This window comes from Ursus maritimus, unplaced genomic scaffold (genome assembly GCF_017311325.1).
Source record: "Ursus maritimus isolate PB19 unplaced genomic scaffold, ASM1731132v1 scaffold_17, whole genome shotgun sequence".
Taxonomy (NCBI): Eukaryota; Metazoa; Chordata; class Mammalia; order Carnivora; family Ursidae; genus Ursus; species Ursus maritimus.
The window spans coordinates 46,568,934-46,591,136 of NW_024424119.1; the positions used below are offsets into that span (position 1 = coordinate 46,568,934).

The window sequence follows — 22,203 nt, forward strand, 5'->3', positions numbered from 1 at the left end:
TAGGCTACAGTTCTTTCTAAATACTACTGAGCTTAAGATTCCTATTTGTTAAAATTTTTTCAGATATCTATGATAATGGGGAAAATATGAAAAGTGTTTCAAATATTTTAAGAATAACTTATGATTTAGGGAATTTTTGAGAATTCTAATTTCTTGCCCTTAAGGTCCAAAGGTAAATATTTGTTGTAAATCTGAATCACGAATCTAGACCACAGAGAACCAGGCACTCGTCAGCCTGGAAAGGACCACTGGTCTCAGGAGGGCTATACAGCTGTTCGCTTTGGAACTTGGCCTGGAACCCAAGTCTCTTGACGCTTCAGACCACTCACTTTTCATTCCATTACACTGATCTCAGCCCAAAGAATAATCCCGCCCCCTTGCCCTACCCTGGCTCCACTGTGGTTTTGTTCTAAGGGCAGTTAAAAGGCCAAAGCAGAAAGCATGGTAGGAAAAAGTGGGAGCCACAGTTGTTACTGAAGAGTTCTAAGTGCAGCCATCGATACTCAGGGATTAACAGGCTGCACTCCACCCCTGAAATTACAGAATCCACTGGAACCCATGGCCTGCACCTCCCTATTGCTGACTTTTCCTATCCCTTCATGCCAGTTTTTCTCAAATTTAGACAAGTTTAAGGTCCTAATCCATCACATTTATATGGGAAATGGTTTCCTCTTTCACCTGGGAGCTGACTTCAGCAGGGATTATTGCTGGCATTGGAAGGGTGAGGAACGCAAAGGAACCTACCCAAAGCGCTGTAAGTTACAACTAGCAAGACAGGCCTAGAACTGACTGCAGATTTCTAGGATTGTGTGCAGTAAGTAGTTTTACAGTGGCTGTACATAAGTATTTTCATAAGGTCTGTTTCTAAGGCCATTTCCCATCTTTTACTTCTCCACGGCCCTCAGCTAATGCTGTTTGCCTTCATGGGTCAGGTACTCACAGATAAAAAGTTCCACATCCTGTTGGTGGTAAGGGTGAGAGTATTGTGGGGAGAATGTGGGAGGCAGTTGAAGGAGTGGCAGGTGGCCAGATGGGGTCCTGTCATTCCTCCTCAGTTTCCAGGAAACCAAGACCAGAAACCAGATAATTCCTCCTGGTCCCCAACAGCTGATAGTTCATTTGCTAGAGGCAAGATAGTTAATTTTTCAAAGGGAACTTTTAAATTATAAACCAGACACATTAATTATAACTTTAATATAACAAATGTTATTAAAAGCAGCAATTCAAAACCATAAATCTTTTCAAAGGTGCACAGGGTTATTATAAGGTCAGTTGGCAGTAATGCAGCTGTTAACTGGTATGAATGAAATGCTGGGATGTGGAGTCTGGGTGGCCTTGCTAGGCCTTATGCTGACTTTCCAAATGAGGAAGACACCCCCTTCCTCCCTTCCCCCTCTTCAAGCCCAGAGCCTCTCTGGGGCTCGAGTAGAGAGGGTGCAGGAGTCCTGCGGCAGGCCTTGCTCATGCTGTGCTTTCTCAGAAGCCTGGAAAGCAGGCCTGGGGGTTGCTGTGCCCTCTGAAGCCAGGCAGGAAGCCACCGATTGGATCCCAGGTCCCACACCCCAGCCAGGCTGGGGGCTGGCTTCTCAGCTCCCCTTCCATCTGGCCCCAGTTGGGGGCGTCAGTGGCAGCAGCTGTGGGGCTGAGAAGGGAAAGAACGGGGCCCACCCCCAGCTGCTCCGTGCCTGGCTCACGCTAGGGAAGCAGAGGGAAGTGGGTGGGCCATGTGCAGGACGTGAGGTCCTGTGAGAAAGGCACTGTAGGAGCTGAGGTTTGAGGCAAGGGGCATCTGGACCATCTCAGGGACTCCCTGATGCTCGCAGGTGGGGAGGGGCCGAGCCTAGTAATGGAAAAACCAGCTCCCCAGGCCCACTGCCCCCACGCCACCCCTCTGTTCATCCACCTTCGCCCTGCAGCTGGCAGCCTGCAAAACCCAGCCAAGCTGGAGGCCACAGCAGCGGTTGGCAAGGCTGGTCCCCATCTGGTCCACCCCCTGCCCTAGTGAAGGCACTTCTTTCTACTTTCCAATCATCTGAGTCAGTTTCTAATATCTCTGGAAGCAGCAAAAATGAGGGGTCCCCTTCCCTTCTCACTTTTGGTTTTCCTCCAGATGGGTATGAATTATAATGTCAGTTCTAAGAATTCTATTTTTACTCCCACTGACAAAGAATTTCCTTTGAGGGGACTGAATAACACAAGCCCTTTAAAAATCCCAACCTGTCCCAAAAAGTGATTGTCAATCTCAGGGCACAGCAGGGGCTAAGGAAGAGGGTAGGCGTCCTCTGAGCCTCCCTGCAGGGTCACAGCTGGTTCATGGCTGAAAGAAGGGGGCAGAGGCTGGACTTTCACATTAAGTTGCAGCACACGGCCCCTGAAGAGGGCCAAGGGAGAGCCAAGGGCAGGAACTAGGCTGGCACTGGAGGGAGTGGGAGTGTGTGTGTGTGGGGTGTGTGGTTGTGTGTGTGTGTGTGTGTGTGTGTGTGTGTGGTGTGGGTGTGTGTGGTATGCACTCCTGGAGGGTGAAAGCACACGTGTGGTGGGAGCTTCTGTGTGAGTGTGTATTGTTTGGCTGTGTGTGTGGTGGGTCTGGGGGTGGGAGGCACAGGAGACAGTCTGAAGTTTAGCAGGACATGGCTTCCTTTCCTCCCACTTCCTCTCCCTGTCCTGCAGGTTTGCAAGGCCAGGCACAGCTCCTTGGCAACTAAGAGGGGGTGTGGCCGGGGAGAGGACAACTTCGGGGACCTGGGAAGCTGACACCCACAGCCTTTACTCGGCCTTAGTAACTGGGCTCTGGTGCCAGTGCCTTCTGAGGCAGAGACCCAGCCTCTTCACGCCTCAGATCCGAGAGTCCCGGGGTCTCTGCCTCCCAGGCTTTCACGGAGGCCGTCTCACCAAGGGCAGCAGGGGGTGGCGGGAAAGCCAGAGGGAGAAGCTGAGAGGCGTCCTCTTCTCCACCCTCAGCCATGCTTAAAGGTTCCCATTCTTACAATGTGATCCCCGGGACGACTGGCTGCCCATGGGTCAGGAGTGAAGGACATCCAGGAGAGGGACAGCCACACGCACGTAGGTGTGTAAACACACACACCCAACAGGGGTGGGAGAGAGAGGGACGCAGACACAGGGAAAGACTCAGGCCTCAGGGAAAAGGGGCGGAGAGCCAGGGGGCCACAAATTCAGAGTTACAGGTAACCAGCTGGAGGGAGTGTGTGGAGACACTGGGTAATAGCCAGGGGGACCTTGGAGACACAGGCAAAGGGGTGACGAGCCGAGGAGGCCCAAGAGCAGGGTGGGCACACAGAGCGGCGTGGGCCTCAGCCTGGCAGGCAGGCGCGAGGGGCCTTTCGCCAGGCACTTGGCGTCTTGCTTTCCTCCCCCACCCCAGCCTGGAGAGAGTGCTCTCTCCGTTGGTTTCGGGGCTCCTGGCATCTCCTGGAGCGAGTCAGTACGGGGTGGTCCCTTCCCACTCCACCAGGTACTGAACCTTGCCCTCGGGCGTGACCCTCCTGGCCAACACCTGGTACTTCTCCCCGCAGGCCAGCCGCCCCGCCGCCCCGAAGTAGTTGGTGATGGACGACTTGAGGTGGGACAAGGACGAGTCGTCCTCGCTGATGCTCTCGAAGGTGTGGCTGTCGATGCCTTCGTCCGGCCGCTCGGGGCCCAAAGCCCCCTCGGCACTGCTGTCTGAGGGGCAGCGTCCACCCAGCTCGGCTGCCCGCCGCTTTGCCCGCAGTGGCAGGTACGCCTTGGCTGCCAGCTTCCTCTTGCGGCTGCCCACCGTCCGTCTACGGCGGGATGGGGAGAGGAAGGCGCGGGAGTGGGGCGCAGTCATCCTGCCCAGCCCCTCTCCCCGAGCACGCCTCGTCCCTGCCCTGGACTCTTGGCAGCTCAGAGTCCAAGCGGGGCGGGGGGGGGTGGGGAGAAGCATTAACGGACCTCGGCCCCAGAGCCTGAGCTGGAGAAAGGCAGACACGGGGACAGGAAGCGCTGGGCGAGAGACGGACACACAAAAGAAGAGGTGTGTGTCCTCAGGTGTTTAGATACAGGAACCAAGCCCCGAAGAGCTTGTGAACCAAAGAAACAGGAGGAACCAAACACAAATACAGGGGTGCTGGCAGAGAGAGACACCCACAGTCGCCTGCGGGCGGACAGAAGCCAGGCACAAGTGTCCTGGAACACAGCTGCGGGAGCCTCCGGCGCCGCTGGGGACCGGCTGCCACCAAACAGACTGCAGCCTTGCCTAGGTCCCTGGGCACTTCTGTCCCCTCTCCTGGACCCCACACCCTGCACGATGCCAATTCCCCTCCATCAGGCTTCCACATGAATGGCTCTTTTCCTTAGTGACCCAGAAGACAGATCCTAGGTTTAGACAGCCACGCAGGGCACCCTGCGGGCAGAGGCAGGGTCATGCAAAGCCATGGCCCGCAGAGGCCAAGAACCCTAGCGAGGGAACTGCCCAGGGACAAGTGTCACATCACCTGCAGCCAAGGCACAACACCCTGAAGGGCCACACGCAGCCCCGTCTGAACCCCAGGACTCAGAACCAGATGGTCCCAGGCCCAGACTCACGAGTGGAGGAGCCCAGGTCCCCGAGCTTGAGGAGACCCAGGGGGCAGGGGGAGGGCTGAGGAGAAGCCAAAGCCGAGCCCATCCGGCCGGAACCTCACCTGGAGTCGTAGGAGAGGCTGGTGGAGGCCGAGCCGGAGGTGCTGGCAGCATCAGTGGAGTCCACATCTGAGAAGAAGGTCTGGCCTGAGCTGGCACTGAGAGGGAGGAGAGGGTGAGCCTGCGCTGGCCCTGGCCACCCCTTCGTGCCTCTCCAGTTGTCTCTCAGCCCCCAGCAAAGGCTGAGCTTCCCCCCACCCACTGTGCCTGCCGTGGCAGCCCCTCTGCCTGTCCGTCTTCTACCCGGCCAGCCCTCCAAGTCCAAGGAGTCACGGGACACTGGAGAAAGCCTTCCCCCGGCACCGTCCCTGGTGGTGACAGGAGCACTGAGGAGCCTGGCCCCGGCCACCCAGCTGCTCTATAGACCCAAAGGGCCTTCATTTCCAGCATCTGTTTCAATCTCGTGGCAGCCGTGCAGACACGGTGAGGAGGTTCAGAGAGGCTGAAGTCGCAGCTAGTGACTGCAAAGTAAGGGGCTGGAGCCCAGGCCTGACCGACTGAAGCCCTCCCCTGAGGTCCCTCCCCTGAGGGGCACCAAGCACGAGGTGCTGTGGGAACACACGGGAGCGTCTGACACAGCCTGGGGAGCGTCAGGGAAGGCTCCCTGGAGGAACGGGAATGCGGGATAACCAAAGCAGTTCTGGTATACGGTGTGAGGGCTGGAAGAAGCTGGAGAGGGGCTGGAGAGGACCAGAGGGCCCAGGCAAGGCAGCCTGTGACCCAGCTCTGGGGAGCGGTCCCCGGGGTCCTGGCCACCTTCCGGCAGGGGGAGGGATCGCAGAGACGGCTCTAGGGCAGGCGGCCAGGTCGCCTGCTGCAGTATGCACCCTTGTAACTGAACCGACCCCGACGGAGCTCCCACTCCTGAAAGGCTCTTGGCTTGGCCCCTTCCAGAGCCTGCCTTCACTGCTGGGGAACGGAGTCGCGGCCTGCTTCCACCCCGCACTGCAGGGCGGCCGTCTCCGGGGCCCTCACCTTCTCAAACTCTGAATCTCATCCAGCGAGAAGTCGAATATGCTGGCCAGGTGGTGGTTGGTGCTCCAGGCTGAGGTAAAGTCGCTCTGTGGACACAGGAACGGGGGATCAGAGGGCGTCAGAGCCGCCTCCCACAGGGCACTCTCTCTGCCGATGGCCACCCAGGCTCTCCGAGGGCAAGACCGGTCCCTTGCTCCTTGGTCCCAGGCCGACCGAGGAGCCGGATCACACCGCTTCTAGCCCTGACTCCGTCTCTAGCTGACTGCACGACCTTCCCATCTCGGGCCTCCGTCACCTGAACTGCAAAGGGTGGACAGGAGCAGCTGCGGTGCTTCCCTGCTCCGGGGGCTGGGACGCAGGGCCGAGTGAGGGGCTGACTACAGGTGCCTTGCACGCCGCCAGGTGCGGAGCAGGCGTGAGGACCGCTAGTGTCCCTGCCCGCACGGAGCGCCCATGCGCGGCCACTAAGGAAGGAGTGCTCCAGAGCCCTGTTCTAGGCTGGCCTTGGCCACTGGCTCACGTGTGACCTCAAGAGAGTCACTGGCCCTTCCTAGTCTGCGGTGACCCCATAGGACTGTGGGGGCAAAGACGTTACCTCCCCTGCCCCGCCCCCTTCGGCTTCTGGGGAGAACCTGGGGAGATAAGGGAGTGGTCTTGCAGTGCCTGGCCTTGGCTTGTTAGCCCTAGGAGGAAGTGGCTTCTCCTTTAAGGGATGTGGGAGAGCGCCCCCTGGGCCTGGGGGGGCCTCAGTTTCCTGCACAGGACTCCCTAACATGTGCTGACCCTGTGTGTGAATGTGGAGAGCAAGAAAACAAGAAACTAACACTGGGAATAGCATCTTCCAGCAAAAACTTTGATCTTTTTCTTCTATAAACTCGCCTTTTCTGCTGCTGGAATTCGTGAGGCAACAAACTGTGGAGACAGAAAGGGGAGAGGGGGGCCGGGTCAGAGCCTGAAGGCCCAGAGGGAGGAGAGGCAGGGCTGGGGACACAGCAGTGCGGGTGGGGACAGGTGCTCCTTCCAGGCAGTGGGTGTGGGAGGGCATGGTGGGGGGGAATGGTGGGCAGAAGAGAGAGAAAGCTGCTCTGTCCCCGACGCCCAGGACGAGGAGCTCAGCTCGGCGAGGAGAGCCAGGGACCCCTTACACACTCTCACTTCCCCTTCCCTCTCTGCCTAAGCCCTAACCCAGCAAGACTGGGCCCCATGACCTGGCTTGCCCTCCAAGCAAGGCAACAGGCTCCTCTGGTGGAAGAAGCCCAGAGTGTGGGACCGAGTCCCAGCTCGGTTGCTAACTGGCCCTCTCCGGTGCCTCCAGCTGGGCCTATCGGGGTGGAGGTCCTCCCTGCTCACTTGCATGCCACCGTCCTCTCTGGGCCCACTGCACAGCCAGCGGCTGGGGCTGGAGCTGGGAGTAGTGGAGACCCCGAGCTCGGTCCCCAGGCACTGACCCAGGCTTGCTCTTTCCTCTCTTCCGCAGCTCAGAGGAGGCGCCGCTCTCAGTGGGCACCAGGCCCTTGTCGGGCAGCAGCTTCCCTGGCGGGTTGGGGGGGACACGGATGCGCAAACGGAAGATGCACTTCTTCTTCTTGATCTCCTTGCCGCAGAGGAACCTGGGGGGTGGGCAGGGGGAGGAGAAAGCTCTGGAGTCTGTCGGTCCCTCCTCCTGGGGAGGACAGTCAAGCGTTAAAATTACCCTCTCTGCCTCCTTGGACCCAGAGCTAAAATCCAGGGTTGCCTGTGGAGATGCTGATTCCTCAAGGCCTGTGGGACCAGGGGTCCCGGGTGGTGGCTGGGAATGTGGCCGATGGCTCGTCCCTGTCCTTCCTCTTGTTATGTATGGGTCTTGCTGCTCCTCTCCCTTTTCTTCTCTGCCTCAACTGGCCCCAAGGTCACCTCCTACAGGAAGGCCTCCTCCAGCTCCCAGTGGAACTGCTGGATTCGACACCATTCTGTTTTCGGGTCTCCCCCAGGAGACTGAAAATACCTCCAGGCGCTTCCCTCCTCTTTCCAACACGGGCTGAGGTGCCATGAGGTGAGGGGAGGTGCCCCAGACAGTCCTACCCTCAGGAGACGGGCCACAGGGAAGGCGGAAGGCCCCACTATTCAAGCATAGGACTGTGTCTGGGCCCCAAACCATGAGAAGGTGGAAGATAAGAGTGGAAAATTCTATCTAGAGATGTCTGGAGAGGTTTCAGAAAAGCAGGGGCCATGTCCTGTTCCTTACTTAGTCCTCGGGACCCGCACAGGGCTGACACAGAGCAGCAGTCCAAAGTTGTTCACGGAACAAATGAGTGAAACAGATGGAAGAGCATTCTAGTCAACAGAGGGGTCTGAGCAAAAGCACTGAGTGGGAGAGCAGTGGCTTCCGGATAGCCGACACCCAGAATAAATAAAGCAAAGGGTCGGTGGCAAAAGGCATGGGCAGGGTCTGCTCATGAGAGGCCTTGAATGCTGCGCTCAGGAGCCTGGGCAGTCCCTGCAGTGGCAGCAAGGGAGGTGTCAGCTGTGTGTTCTGAGAAGGACTCGGAAGTCTGGAGGGGAAGACGTGGGCCAAGGACGAGTTAGGAGGTTGCAGCCCACCCGGGAGATGATGAATTGATCCTTCAGTGCCTGGTCCAGAACCATGGCGAGGGGAGGAGGGCCCCTCAAAGATCAGGTGCACCCCCTAGGGCGCTAAGCCCAGGATCCAAATGCATCAAGCTGCTGGAGTGGTCTGGGAGGCATCACAAAGCAGGTGGGATGCTCCCTGAATCTGGAAGAATGGGCAGGACTTATCTAGTCAAAGAGAAGGGGAGGGAGACCCAGGCTGGAGCACAGTTTGAGCAAAGGCCATGAGGCAGGAAGATGCTTTCCACCCAATCCCACCTGTCGGGGGCCCCACGCACTCCCTCCCTTCCCCGCACGCACCGGCTTTTGTAACTGTTCAGCGCGTTGAGGAGATGTGGTCCTCGGTCCGTCACAGGGGTGCTGGTGAGCTGGGGGGAGCAGCCAGCAGGAGAATCAGACCTGGCACATGACCCTCGTCCCCTCCCTCCTCCTCGATCTCTGAGTGAGGACCCTGACTTCTAGGATTCTAAATCTTTTCACCTCTCTGAGCTCACTTCTCCATCTGGAAATGGAGAGAGTTGACTCCTGTCCTAGATGGATCAAGAGGCTTAATGGGGCACCTGGGTGGCTCAGTCAGTTAAGCATCTGCCTTCAGCTCAGGACATGATCCCAGGGTCCTGGGATCGAGCCCTCCGTCCAGCAGGGAATCTGCTTCTCCTTCTCTCTCTACCCCTCCCCCCCAGCTCATTCTTTCTCTCTCTTGCACACACATGCTCTAATAAATAAATGAAATCTTTAAAAAAAAAAAAAAAGGCTTAAGAATGCCCATGCCCTTGACCCAGTCAGCCATTCCTTGGGCTCTATCATAGAAATAGAACGTGAAACACAACAAAGCTTTAACAAAGCTTCCCCAGAGTGTCAGTCCTAATGACCGGCAGGTGTGCAAAGCAGCGAGGCAACTACCTGCCCAAGAGGTAGGAACGCAGTAAGTAAACCACGGTGGAAACCAATGGAGCCTTTAAAAATGTTGATAAAAACGCTTTCGGAATATGGAAAAGTATTTATGATATAATGTAAACTGGAAAAAAAAGATGGCTTAAAATTTTATAAACTATATAGTGTAAACCAAGGAAAAACAGACACAGAAGGAAGGATGGGATACATTAGTGGCAGTTGTGTCACGTGGTGTGATGGGGAATACGATGACTTTTTTTTAAGCAGGCCCCACACGCAGCATGGAGTCCAACACGGGGCCCAAACTCAAGACCCTGAGATCAGGACCTGAGCTGAGATCGAGAGTCTGACACTTAAATGACTGCTCTACCAGGAACTCCTGGATGATTTTAAAGTATACTTCTTTACACTTTTTAGCGCTTAACCGTTTTTCTACCAGGAACATATATGTTCTTTTTATAAATCAGAAAAAAGTTATTAAAAATACCAGCTCTAGGGGCGCCTGGGTGGCACAGTGGTTAAGCGTCTGCCTTCGGCTCAGGGCGTGATCCCGGCATTATGGGATCGAGCCCCACATCAGGCTCCTCCGCTATGAGCCTGCTTCTTCCTCTCCCACTCCCCCTGTTTGTGTTCCCTCTCTTGCTGGCTGTCTCTATCTCTGTCGAATAAATAAAATCTTAAAAAAAAAATACCAGCTCTACCTATCTTTTAAGGCTTTACAATACGTATGTATTTTTAAGAAAGATTTATTTTTCTATTTTATAGAGAGAGAACAGGCACAGGCACGCGTGTGCACGAAGGGGGAGGGATGGGAGGGAGGAGAATCCTGAAGCCAACTCCCCACTGAGCACAGAGCCCTATATGGGGCTCCATCCCAGGACCCCGAGATCATGACCGGAGCAGAAACCAAGAGTCAGCTGCTCAACTGACTCAGCCTCCCAGGTGCCCTGACAATATTTATGTCTTAGAAATTATCAAACACTATAAATGAAGATGTTAGTATATGAAAAGCTTCTGCAAAGCATAAAGGTCATTTTTTTTTTAAATACCTGTCTCATCAAAGAGAGATTTGGGGCAGTCAGTAGAGAAGACACCTCACTTTGGATTGGTGGAGAGGACTCTAAGGTTGCCGTTAGGGAAAAGGGGGCATGGCCCCACCATGGGAGAGGTTGGGGCTTTGCTGGCCACCAGCAAGTCGCTCTCCCCCCTCTGACATCCTGGAAGTCTCCTGTTTGTTACTTCACTGCCTGGGTCCCGGCCCCCCGGGGACCACTTCTGCTATTCGGAGTAAGACCAGCAGGGGGCAGGCCGACTTCACTTTCCACTGTAGCCAGGTGGCCCGGAGCAGGGCAAACATCTCTGCAGAGAGCCCTGCTCCAGCCAGATCCACCGCTAGCTCCCTGCTGCTGAGGCAGTGAGACCCCAACCCGCCCACGGCCAAAGCCTGGGTCAGGAAGCCCCTTGCCGGGCACTGGCTCAGAGGCTTGGACTCAGGGACGGGGCAGCAAAGAGGCTCTGAGTCTTTCTCCCAGCCAACAGCCCTCACAGACAGGCAGCGCTGCTGAGAGTGATCCGTTAGACACCGAGATCCCAGTCCTGCACCGTGTGGCCCGCTCTGGAGCTCAGTAAGCCCACCGCGGAACGGACTCCTGCCATTCTGCCGTCCCGCGGTCCTGCGTACCTTGCCAAGCTGCAGGAGCTCCCAGTGGTGGTTGACAAAGGCCAGAATCTCCTCAAAGTCAAAGTACTTCTTCTTGCTCTGCACCCCCAGGTTGTAGAGGGCCAGGTGAACCACATCCACCCTGGGCAAGGGGGCGAGTAGGTGGGGCGGGGGTGAGGTGGCAGCCTGCCCCAGCCAGGGCTGGAACCTCCCGGGTCCAGGCTGCAGGGCAGGGGCAAGGCTGGGAGCTGGTGGCTGGATATGGAATTGTTCCCGGTGGGAGGTGGGAGCGGAGCAGCTGGGAGGGGACTCAAGCCCCACCCTCTCACCATCGAAGGGGCAGCCGCTCGATGTACTCCGGGCCCTGGTTACACACCGAGCAGAAGAACAGGTAGAACCTGGGGGCGGGTGGAGAGGGGCCTGTGGTGGGAGGGGCTGACACCCCACCCTAGCCCAGCCCCTCGCCCCTCACTCCCCACCTGCCTTCCCACAGTCAGTGTCGTCCTCTTCCCAAGGGCTAGTGGCCCTACAGAGGATGGGGCAGTAAGGATGGGGCAGGGCAAAGACCGCAAAATACTTCCCTACCCCTCCTTCCCCTCCGTCGTCATTATCCTGGAGCGTGACTGAGTTCAGAGTGAGCTGAGCTAGGCCGGGCTGGAGGGGGCACCCTCTTCCCCTCTGAGAGATGCGCGCGCGCGCGCACACACACGCACACACACACACAATCACAAACACGACACACCAACCAAGACACACAATATCTGGTGCGACACACATTAGCCTTCTGTTAGCTTAGCCCCATTTGTCAGAAGCCAGATCGATCATCCCCCCTTCCCAGTGGTTCCTCTTACTAGGGGTGGAGGTAGGGGTGGGGCGGGACACTGGAAGAGACTGGGGTGTAGGGAAGGTGGGACTTGGTCTAAGGTCCCCCCAGAAGTCAGTGGCAACTGGGGCTGTGGCCTGGCACGTTCCTCTACTGCGAAGGCCTCCCTCGCCCTGAGCTGACTCCCCTAGACAGGTGCCCACCATCAGAGACCCTGCGTAGGGCCTGGCAGGTGGTCTGGAAGAGCTGCTGCCCCTGCCCCTGTTTGCCCCCCCCCCACCTCCCCCTCAAGGCTGAGTGGGGCCGGATGAGCACCTACCGGTCTCCGAACATCATGGGCTCATTAAGGCACTGGGTGCAGGCCTCGTGGAACCACTGCCGGCACCGGTAGCACTGCAGCATCCTCAGGTACCATCTGGAGACCAGAGCAGCCAGGGTCAGCCAGGCCCACGCTCCCAGCCAGGCATCGGCCTCAGCCACCTCTCCCTATGGCAACTCGCACGCCGGCGGGGAGAAGGAAGCGAACTCACAGTCACCAAGCACGAGCACGGAGGCTGCGCCAGGGGCGGGCGGGGAGCAGGCCTATGCTCTACCGTTTCATCTCACCGTCTGGTAAAAGACCGGCCACTGCCCTACTTTTACAGAAGAGTCTGAGCTTAACAGGCTTGCTCAAGGTCGCTCGGGAAACAAGTGGTGGATGGTGACTCAAACCCTGGCCTCCCTCACTTCAGAGCCTGTGCTCTTCGTGCCACCCTGGAGCCCCCACCTTCAGCGCGCACACTGCTTCTCAAACGCTACCGGGATGGAAAGGTTTGCCCGGGAGACGTCATGGGAGACTAATGGCTCCTGGAAGCTCCGTGGGCAGCACCGTGTCTGGTGTTTCTTATGCGGTATCTACCCTGTCTCGGCCGTTCAACGACTATTCAGGGAATGTGAATGGAGAGCCACGTGGTACTTTAACAACTGATGCTTTGTTAGCAGCTTGCCAGGTGAGCTCCCTGGACTGCCTGTGGCGTCAGAGTCACCTGGGTCTCTAGATCAAACTATGAAGATTCCTTGGTCCACTTGAGACCTACTCAATCTTTAGGGGAGCCCCTGGGAGATGCATTCTTAACAATCACCCTGAGCAGTTTTGCCCAGTAAGCACCAAGAGTCACTGCCTCAATTCTGTAAAGGTCTCTTTTAGCATTTCTCCCTGTAATCACAAAGACCTTCCCACACACAGGGAAGCTGATCCCACTTGAGAGATGAAGGACTTCAAGCAGTTTGCCCAAATTACCCAGCTGGACTGCGTGAGCCCAGCCTCCAGACCCCTACTATTGTCAATAGCGCTTGGGGCTAAGATTCAGGACTTCAGGGTATCCTGTAGGCTGTGTCCTGAGGGCAGAGACCCCATCTCTCACTTCCGTTGTTCCTGCCACAGTGTCTAGTGCAGTCAGCCCAAAGGAGCACCCATGGCTATATGGAGACCCAGCCTGGTAAGGAAGAAGCAATCAAAGACTCCTGTAGTCGGGGCAAGAATCCCCTCCACAGCAATCCCCTCCACAGTACCCTACACATGACCCCCAACCCCTGCTTGCACACCTCCAGAGGGAAGTACCTTAATATCTCACCACCAGCCTGTCTCATTGACTCTGACAACAGAAAGGTTTACCTTCAATTCCATGCACGACAGTAACAGCTCACGTTTATTAAGTGCTGACCAAGTGCCAGGCACCGGGTGAGACTTTATATGAATTATCTAATCGCCACTCTGCTCACAAACACCATATAACGGGAACACTACGATGAGAACTGCGCTCAGGGGCTGCGGAGGGGGCTGGGAGGATCTGGACCCTCGCTTCAATACTTCTTTCCCTTCCCAGGAGCCGCTTTCTGGGAGCGCGAGCCTCGCCGCCTCGAGCCCCGCCTCCGGGCCCCACCCCGCGGCCCTACCTCCGGGCCCCGCCCCCGCCGCCGCGGCGCGACCCCGCCCCTCGGGGAGGCCCCGCCCCACCGCCCGACCCCACCCCCGCCCCGCTCCTCGGGGGAAGGCCCCGCCCCCGCGGCCTTACTCTCCCGGCCCGCCGCAGTAGCAGTAGCACTGCTGCTGGTTGGTACGGTGGGGCGAGTCCCACTCGAGCTCCTCAGGCTGGTAGGACAGCACCATCTTCACGGCCTGCAGCGTCCTGGCGATGGCGCCCTTCTTCAGCGCGCCGCCTTTCTGCGGGAAAATGAGGGTCCGGCTCAGCCGTGGGGTCCCGGCAGGGGGTTGGTGGCTGGCGGGGGCGGGGCGGCCACAGGAGTCAGCACGCTGCGGCTGGCAACGGACCTGCTGACCCCGGGGACCGTCAGATATTCCAGTGTAGTCAGAAACGCAAGAAGCTTTTTCTCATCGATCTCAAATCTATCCTCTCTCCATCCCATAAGTTTCTCTTAGTAACAGTATTAACATGCAACAATAAAGTTAACAATAATAACCAATATGCATTGAGTGGGGGTGCTCACGTGGGTTTTGTCTTTTGATTGCAAAGCACCATTGACTGGGGGCCTCGGACCCCTGGCACCAAACCCATATCCATTTTACCATTTGTTGAGGAAACAGGCTCAGGGAGGCTAAGGAACCCGGCCAAGGACAAACCACTTGCCGATCAGTGGCGGCAGTGCTGTCTGCCTCCAAAGCCCAAGCTCTGTGACCTGGAATCCAGCCTGAGCCCAGGGAGTCTAGGCTTCCTGATAAAGTGGGGAAAGGCAGGGACTGCAAGGATGGAAGGCTCACCCGCACGGCCAGTGCGAAGATGCAGCGTCGGCAGAACCAAGGTGTGAGCAGGGGCCGGTCCGCACTGCCCGCTCTAGGGATGTGGCACTGCTGGTGGTACCCTACAGCAGAGGGGGGCTGGTGAGTGGCCACGGGAAGCAGTGGCCCCCAGGCCAGTCAGCCCAAAGGCCACGGGGCTGGGGAGGGTGGCAGCAAGTCGGAGGAGCCGTGTGCCTGCCAGCTGCTGGGGGCCTGGCTGGCGATGCTCGCCAAGGCAGCCAAGCTGGTGTCCAAGCAGGCGACTCAAAGACAGCCTGGGCCCCAGTGGGGGAGACACCACAGTCTGGCTTCAGCCTCTGTGCCCCATCTCTCCACCCAGCCTCTCTCCTGGGCTAGGGGGAGCTCCAACCTACACACCCTGTCTCACTTTCCAGAAGCCCCAGCTCTCCCCAGGGGTCACCTCCCTGGGCCCTCATTCCCAGACACTGGCTCCCCGTCACTCTGGAGCTCCAACAGGAACAGGAAGCCAGCTGAGATCCCAACAGTGAGGCATGCCCACTGGGCCAGTGGGGGGTGGGGAACCACAGGTCAGGGCCTCCTCTGTGCCCTGCGCACCACACTCACCCAGGCCACACTTCCCACAGATGAGGATCTCATTCAGTGGCCCTGATGTCTTCCCCAGACAGATGTTGCACTTGGGCTCCTCCCCTGGAACGCCAGCTGAAAGGGAGAGAGAGAGGCCTTCCAGGGTCAGATCCGGCTCGCAGGAATTGGAGAGTTGAAAATTCACCTTCCAGGCACTGAGCCTCTACTCGGTGCGGGGCCTGGCACTGAGCCCCATGGGCCCACTCACTGAATCTCCCCAACCACTCTGAGGTACCTATTATCATTAGCCCATTCTAGAGATGAGGAATTGAGGCTCAGAGAGGTTAAGTCCCAGAAGTTAAGTAGGAGAGGAGGAATTTGAACCCATGACTATTGGACATCAAATCCTTTGTTCTTTCTGACCATATCATGCTGCCTCTTCTGCCTAATTTAGTTCGTTAAACATTTTTTTATGTTAACAATAATAGAATGTTATAGTGAAACTCCTTGTTCTTATCAACAATTAAGAACTCGTAGCCAATCTTGTTTTGACTGTATTCCCACCCACTTCCCCCCTTGTATTATTTTGAATCAATTCCCAGATACCTAACCATTTTCCGAAAGTACTTCAGTACGTAATTCTGAAAGATTAGGATGCTCTTTAAAAAAAAAAATTACTACAGTGCCTTTATTGCACCTAAAAATTAAAAACGATTTCTCAATATCACCAACAAATTCAATTAGTGTTCACATTTCCAACTGTTTCTTAAATAAAAATGTCGTAACAATTTTAAGTATGTTCAACTGCTTTTAATCTACAAGTTCTTTCTCATCTCTTTTTTTTTTCTTTGCCTTTTTTTTTTTGTGATTGTTGAAGAATAGGTGTGTTTATGTGTGCAAGGTTTGAGTGAATATTTTAATACATTCTGACACATGTTTCTGTCTTGTTCCTCCTAGCAGGGCAGAAATGGTATCTGCTCATCACTCTGTCCCCAGGACCTCCTACAGCGTGTAGCACGTGTGTTCAAGACACGTTTGCTGACGACATGGTCTCTTGTCTCTTATTACTGAATATGGCACTGTGGGTCCCAGTAAGCCCTCCCTGGCTTAAGGAAGTAAGCCGCTGATGGAAGCCAGGAGAATAGTAAGCTTCATTAAGTAATCGGTAACTATGGCTCGTTCAGCCTTGTGCTCTCATCTTGGGTGAAGCCAGAGGGGCACCGTCCTGCCTGCGAGGCACGGGTATCTGGCTGGGGAGACAAGCTGTTCCCTAGGTGAGCACTGAAGCACATCTGGGGTCCCGGCACACCGTGGGCCTTCTCCTCAATGTCTGCTAAGGCGTCTGTCTGCACCTGCTGGCTCCCTATGCCTTCAATGAGAGGGTAACTCAAGAGAAGAGCTCATCGCTTTGGACCTTTGTAGAAGAAATTGAGAGGTGGGGGCTTGATGAAGAGTCTCCATGTCTGCGTCAGCTGCGACATCTTGGGGACATGGGCCGTTTGGAACCTCTATGACCTGGCTGGGTTCTGTGGTCTCTACTTGGCAGGCTCCTTGAAATCCTTTCTTACAATAAGAAATTCTTTAGGACGTGCTTCCCTGTTAGCACTGGGCTAAGTGCTATACTTGGGGTCTCATGTCACCACCCTGTGAGGCCACTACTGTCATCACCTCCTTTCTTCAGATGAAGAAACTGAGGCTTGGAGAAGTGGGGTCACTTGCCCAAGGACGTGCAGCTAGCAAGCGGCAGAGCTGAAACTTGGTCCGAGGTCTACTGAGCCCAAACTTGGAGCTCTGTTTTGGAAACAGATGAGTGTTGGGACTCCTGAGTGGGTCTGTCGTGTCCGTGGGAAGGGAGAATGGTGGCTGGAGTGGGACAATGTCAGCTCTCTGCGCGCAGGGATAGCACCCAACTCAGCTCCCTTTCAACCCTGAAGCCCGTCTAACTCCATCCAGGCGTGTCCATCCTCACCCTCCCTGGTCCATCTCTGCCTTCTGGGCTTTCCACCAAGGCCAGGGCTGCCTCCGCTCGTTTTCTTCACACCGCGCTCCCATCCAGAGGCGCCAGTTTTGATTGCCTGGGCCCCTCCCCCCTCCGTTCCTAGCCCTGTACTGACCCCCAGCTTTGTGCAGAAGTGGATGATGTGCCATCCCAGCTCTTCCAGAAGCTTCCCGAGCCACCTTCTCCACCTGCCCGCCTCCCTCATGATGCGGGACTGATCGAGGGCACGACAGACGTCAGAAGTGCCTTTCCGTGTAAACACACAGCTAGTCATCTTATCTCCTCAGGTGGGCTGGTGAGGGGGTACGGGGGTCCATGGACAAGGCCAGATGCCAGGAGTACAAGAAAGAAGGAGAGAAGAGAAAAAAATGGAAGTGGAAGAGGAGAGAGGGCCAAGGATGGGGCAGGGGAGCCCGAGCTCTTAGGGAGTACTCACCATGCTGTATGTCCTTCCACAGGACCCAGTATTTGGAATTATCTTCAAAAGTCACAAGGCAGCTCTGCTTAGAACTGCTGACCTGGGGCATGGAGAGGGAGGGGCAACGTGAGAAGTAGCTGAGGAAAAGCCGCCGGGACATGGTCTTCCTCTCCCATTTTTGTCCCCACAGGACAGAGGGATTACACCTGCTCCTTGTGCCCCGGAAAGCAGAGCGAGGCTGGAAGGGGAAAGACAGCAGCTCTGGAGGTAATGTGCACCAGTCCCTGGGGCTGCACAGTCAGGGGCCAGGGGACCACAACTTGGTGGGACTGCGGAGGACAGCACAGGCCAGGTGGTCATCTGAGATCCCCTCCAACCTTGTTTGGTTTTGCTCTGCAGGCTCACGGAGCTCTATTCTAAAGACCTGGTTGGATGATGTTGGCCCTAAGGATGGCATCTGCAAAAGCAGGTTCTGGTTCCTTCCACGGTCATCTTTTGAGCGTAAGGGGCATGAAGGGAGGCCCAGGCCAGAGGATGAGCAGAGACACTGCGCCTGGGAACAGGGGCCAGGGAGGAAAGGCTTACCCTCTTGATCTTCCCGAGGTAATACAGCCCATCGGTCCAGCGGCACAGCACGTACTGGCCCTCTGTCAGCTTGGACATCAGGTCTTTGAAGTTGTTCTTGGCTTTTGCCAGGGCCCCCTTGTTGGGGAGGTGGCTGGTGGCACCATAGGAGTCCCGAGTCCCTGGGTCCAGAGCCCGATTCTCCATTAGCTTCCCCTGACACTGGAAGAGAAAGAGAAGAGAGTTTTTACTCCTCACTCCCGTGCTCCAGCAGTCCCTCCAGGGAAGGAAGGAGACTACCTCACACAGCCTATGGTACTAGGCGCCAGGCACTTCTGCTATTGCACGGGATCCTCATGACAACCCTGCAAGGGAGACATTGTTATTCCCATTCTACAGACAGAGAAACTGAGGTTTGGCAAGTGAAAGTGGCCAGTGGGGCAGAGGCCGAGCTAAGGCTCAAATCAGGTGGGTGGATTCGAAACCCTGCCTCTCTTCCCACACACGCCATGCTCCCTTCTAAAGAGAACGAATCTCTCAGCCAACCACAGGGCAGTCTCCCTGCCCCGCTGGCCTGAACTCCCAGGCTTAGGAGCCTGAAGCTTTATCCTTTAAGCAAACATGTTCTCTAAGTGGAGGGCCTTCTCCAGGGAAGCCGCAGGAAGTCTTCACTACCACCCCACCCCCCAGCCCGTGCCCTGAGATCTGGCCAGAGGAAACTCCCCTAGGAAGGAAAACTCCTAGGTGGTTTGTGACCGGGTATAGACGATTCACCTGTGTCTTCCATAATCCCCCTTTCTGCTCTCAATTATGGGGTGATTTAATAGGAACCAATTCTGGGACACTTAAACTCACTCTGGGCTTCTCCTGAGATGCAAATGTGCCACAGGCAGGTAAGTCAACACAAGCTGCCTTCTGGGCACCTGTCTCTCTCACCATCCTATAAAACACACCATATAAAACACTGCTCTCTTCTTCCTGCTAATGGGACCACTAATGGTACCCAGAACCCCTGAGCATCTTTAGACTTCTCCAGCTAGTCAGTTGCCACAGTTGGCCAACTTCAAGCCCAGTAGATTTCTGGCATCTGGCCCCTCTTTTCCATGTCCCTGTCCTGGTCTGAGTTCAGGCCTCTCCTTCGCTTGGGCCATTCATTCATTCATTCATTCAAGAACTGTTTCCTGAGCCTTGTGTTCACTTATGCGGGGTGCTGGGATGGGGGATGAGACCACCAGCACCCAGTGCAGGTCACTCCCTGCTTTTCTGTCTCCACATCAGACCCTTCCACAGGGCCACAAATTCTTTATTTCTCCCTTTCTTATTCTCCCTTCCAGAAACTTTCTGTGGCTCCCCAGTGTCTTCGCAGGCATTGGAAGCCTTCCCCAAGGCTCCCTCCTCCCCTCTCTGGGCTCATCTGGCTCTAAGCCCCTCCACACACTCTCTGCTGAGCCCAACACAGCCTTGCTCTGTTCCCTGCACCCCCTACTCCGGTCCCCTCCTTCTCTGCCACTGCACGGCACCGGGCTCCTGGTATTATGATTACTTGTAGACAGGGCGAGAGTCCTGTGTGTTTTGCTGTGCCAGTGCGTGTGTACTCCTGTAAGATTGTGTTTCATGATCTCTGCGGCAGTGTGTCAGTGGGTATGTGAAATTAAACGCATGTGTGTGCCTGTCAGGGGCCCTGGGGCGGGCAGGGCACTGTTGGGGTCTTGGCTCCCCAGATGACGGTGTGGCCACGTTCCCTTCCACCCCACACACCCATTCTGCCCTTTTCTGGACGGCAGAGCAGCGCAGGCATTGGGCAGGGTACGCAATCCGAATCCCAGCCTTCTCCCTGCCACCTGGCTCCCGGGAGCTGCGAAGTCCCCGCCCGCCGGGCCAGGGCGCCGGGCCGCGGCAGGTTCACAAACTGACACTTCCTCCCCCACCGCGCCGTTGGGAGCCGGCCCGGTCGCCGCGCCCCCACTGGCCGGGCGGGGGCCCCCGGGTGGCGGCCCCCTCCCCGCGCCTCCATCCTCCCGGAGCGGGCCCCCGCGGGCTGTGATTGGCTGATTCAAACCCATCTGCAAAGAAATGCCTGTTTGCGGGTTCCCGTCGGCTTCCAGTTCAAATCCGCGGCACCAGGAGCGCGGGGCCGGGCGGGGGCAGGAAGCGAGGATGATTCATGCGCCGGGGCCTCTCCCAGGGCGGCCGTTGGCTTTTTTAAAAAAAAGGGTGTTCAGGAGGGGAAAAAAAACCTTGCAGAGGTAACCCCCTCGGGCTCAAGCGCTTCTCTCTTCGGTCGCTCCGACGCCAAGCCTCCCCCGTCCCAGTCCTGCCGCTGCCTGACTTCGGACGTGAGCAAAATCCCAAATGCCTGGGTTGGTCTCCACCCCCGCCCCCCCGCCGCCCCCGAACGGGACAAGTCAAGATTTGGGGCCAGGGAGCAGCGACCTGTCACCCACGCCCCCCCCTCGAAGGCTCGGGGACCCGGGCGGGGCTCCCCCGCCCCGCAGACGCCGCTCAGCCCCGTTCCAAACCCAGGCGCGCAGCTCCGCGGGACCCCGACCGCCCCGCCTCCCGAGGCGCTCGGTTCGCCGAAGTCCGGGGAGATTTCGCAAAGAGGGATGTGTGCCGGGAGCGAAGCGTGTGGCGGGGAGTCCCCGCTGAGCTTACCGCGAGCCTGCGTGTCGGCCGGTCCCACTTGGAGTCTGGCCACCAGGCGCATCGGCGGCGGAGGCGGCTGCGCGCGGCCCGCGGCTGCCCGGCCGAGTGTCCGCCGTGGGGCCGGGGTCGGGGTCTCGGCGGGGGCGGGGCGGGGCGGGGGCGCCGCGGGGAGGAGGGGGGGAGGCGGGGGAGGGAGGGGCCGGGGCGCTCAGGAAGGGGCCCCCCGGGCGCGGGGCGCCATCTTTTTCGCGTTTTCCCGCGAATTATTGACGTCCCGCTTATGTAATTAGCGGGGGCCGCGCCGGCCTCGCCATTGGAGCCCGCGGCGGAGGGGCACCGCAGCGCCTCCTGCCCGCGCCCGCCCCCGCGCGCCCCCGGCCCCCGCCCCCCGCGCGCGCATCCCCGCCGCCCCGCGCGCCGGGCGCAGGCACGCGGCGCGACAGCACGGGGACGCGGAGCCCGCCGCGACCCGGCCACGCCGCGGGCACACGCGGAAGCACCGCCCCGCGCCGCCGGAGGAAACAGTAGGCTGCGCGCGGGGCGCGGACCTCCCGCTGGCCCAGACGCGCTGCGGGGAGGTGAGGACGCGCACTGACTGCCCGCCCAGCCGCCGAGCCGGGGCGGTCGCCAGGGACTCACACACGTAAACACTCGGCCGCCCGCGCTCGCCGCGTGGACCGCCGGCACAGCGACACAGCACCAGCCGACCGCGGAACCCTGCACCGCGCACCCAGCGCCGACCCGAGGTCCCAACACACGATACACACAACACGCAGTAGAGACATTTACAGAGTATAGGCACAGATACACACAAGGAGAGACACGGTGTGCACAGCATAGACACACAACAACACATACGCGTAGGGTAGACAGACGGGCAACAGGCACAGACCCTCAACACAGTAACAACACAGGAGGGAAAGCACACCACAAACACAACACAAAGATACAATCGCAAATACATACCACGTACACAAACACAATGTATAAGTAATTGCACACGGTGAAAGACAACATGCAGGGTCCTGGGAATAGCAGATGGATGCAGTGGACACGGCTTCAGTCAGATAGTGTCCTTGCCCAGGGGAGAAAGGGCAGACCTGTCCCGATCCAGACTCACTCTTTGTGGGGGCGGGGTGGAGAACACTTGCAAACAACCCCCCACCCCATCCCTCAGCCCGCCTCTGACCTGCTACCATCCCATTCTGCAGACACCCCCGCGAGGCTGGGGCAGCGTGTGCAGCATGGGTATGGTCGGTGGACATCCCCATCCCAGCCTTCCTTGCTCACTGTCAAGTTGCCCACTGTTGGCTCTTTGCCTCCCAGCCTGGGGGTATGATCTCTCCAGCTGGCTGGCTCTGCCTTTAGGATGCTAGGGGCGGAGATTGTGGCAGGAAGGGCTTACCTCCGGGTCTGAGAGGCCAGCTCCTCTGATAACCGGTGGTGCGACCCTGAGTTTCCTTATCTGAATAGAGTTGCTGTGAAGATTAGAGTTAATATTTGCACAGCCCCTGGCACCCAGTGGGTGTGCCATGATTGTTGTAGTTTCAAGAAATGACATATTTATGGAGGGCACCCTGGGTGGGGGGGACTAGAGTGGGAGGTACGAGGTCCACATTCTCAAGGGAGAATC

At 57.5% G+C, this 22,203-nt stretch overlaps 1 protein-coding gene across 2 annotated transcripts; it reads right to left on the reverse strand.

Moving 5' to 3' along the window:
• Positions 1-1,177: 1,177 nt before the first annotated feature.
• PHF19 (PHD finger protein 19) lies at positions 1,178-20,692 on the reverse strand. 2 transcript variants are annotated; one of them, XM_040631805.1, is made up of 15 exons: positions 20,580-20,692; positions 17,946-18,146; positions 17,379-17,460; positions 14,983-15,078; positions 14,380-14,480; positions 13,676-13,824; positions 11,941-12,036; positions 11,128-11,196; positions 10,820-10,940; positions 8,545-8,612; positions 7,086-7,247; positions 6,462-6,549; positions 5,638-5,723; positions 4,665-4,760; positions 1,178-3,782 (listed from the first exon to the last, which is right to left on the reverse strand). In XM_040631805.1, exons 2-15 carry the CDS (start codon positions 18,129-18,131, stop codon positions 3,440-3,442), a joined length of 1,743 nt encoding a protein of 580 aa, XP_040487739.1. In that variant the 5' UTR covers positions 18,132-18,146; positions 20,580-20,692; the 3' UTR covers positions 1,178-3,439. The 2 variants fall into 2 exon arrangements, with proteins under 2 accessions (XP_040487739.1, XP_040487740.1); XM_040631806.1 differs by lacking the exons at positions 14,380-14,480; positions 17,946-18,146; positions 20,580-20,692.
• Between the last annotated feature and the right edge of the window lie 1,511 nt (positions 20,693-22,203).

Coding starts and splice junctions, on each gene's coding strand:
- PHF19 (XM_040631805.1), bottom strand. CDS start 18,131: ATGGAGAATCGGGCTCTGGACCCAGGGACTCGGGACTCCTATGGTGCC. Junction 11,197..11,940: donor CCCATGATGTTCGGAGACCG/GTAGGTGCTCAT, acceptor ACCCGCCCCCAG/GTTCTACCTGTTCTTCTGCT. Junction 7,248..8,544: donor CTGAACAGTTACAAAAGCCG/GTGCGTGCGGGG, acceptor CCCACCCCCCAG/GTTCCTCTGCGGCAAGGAGA.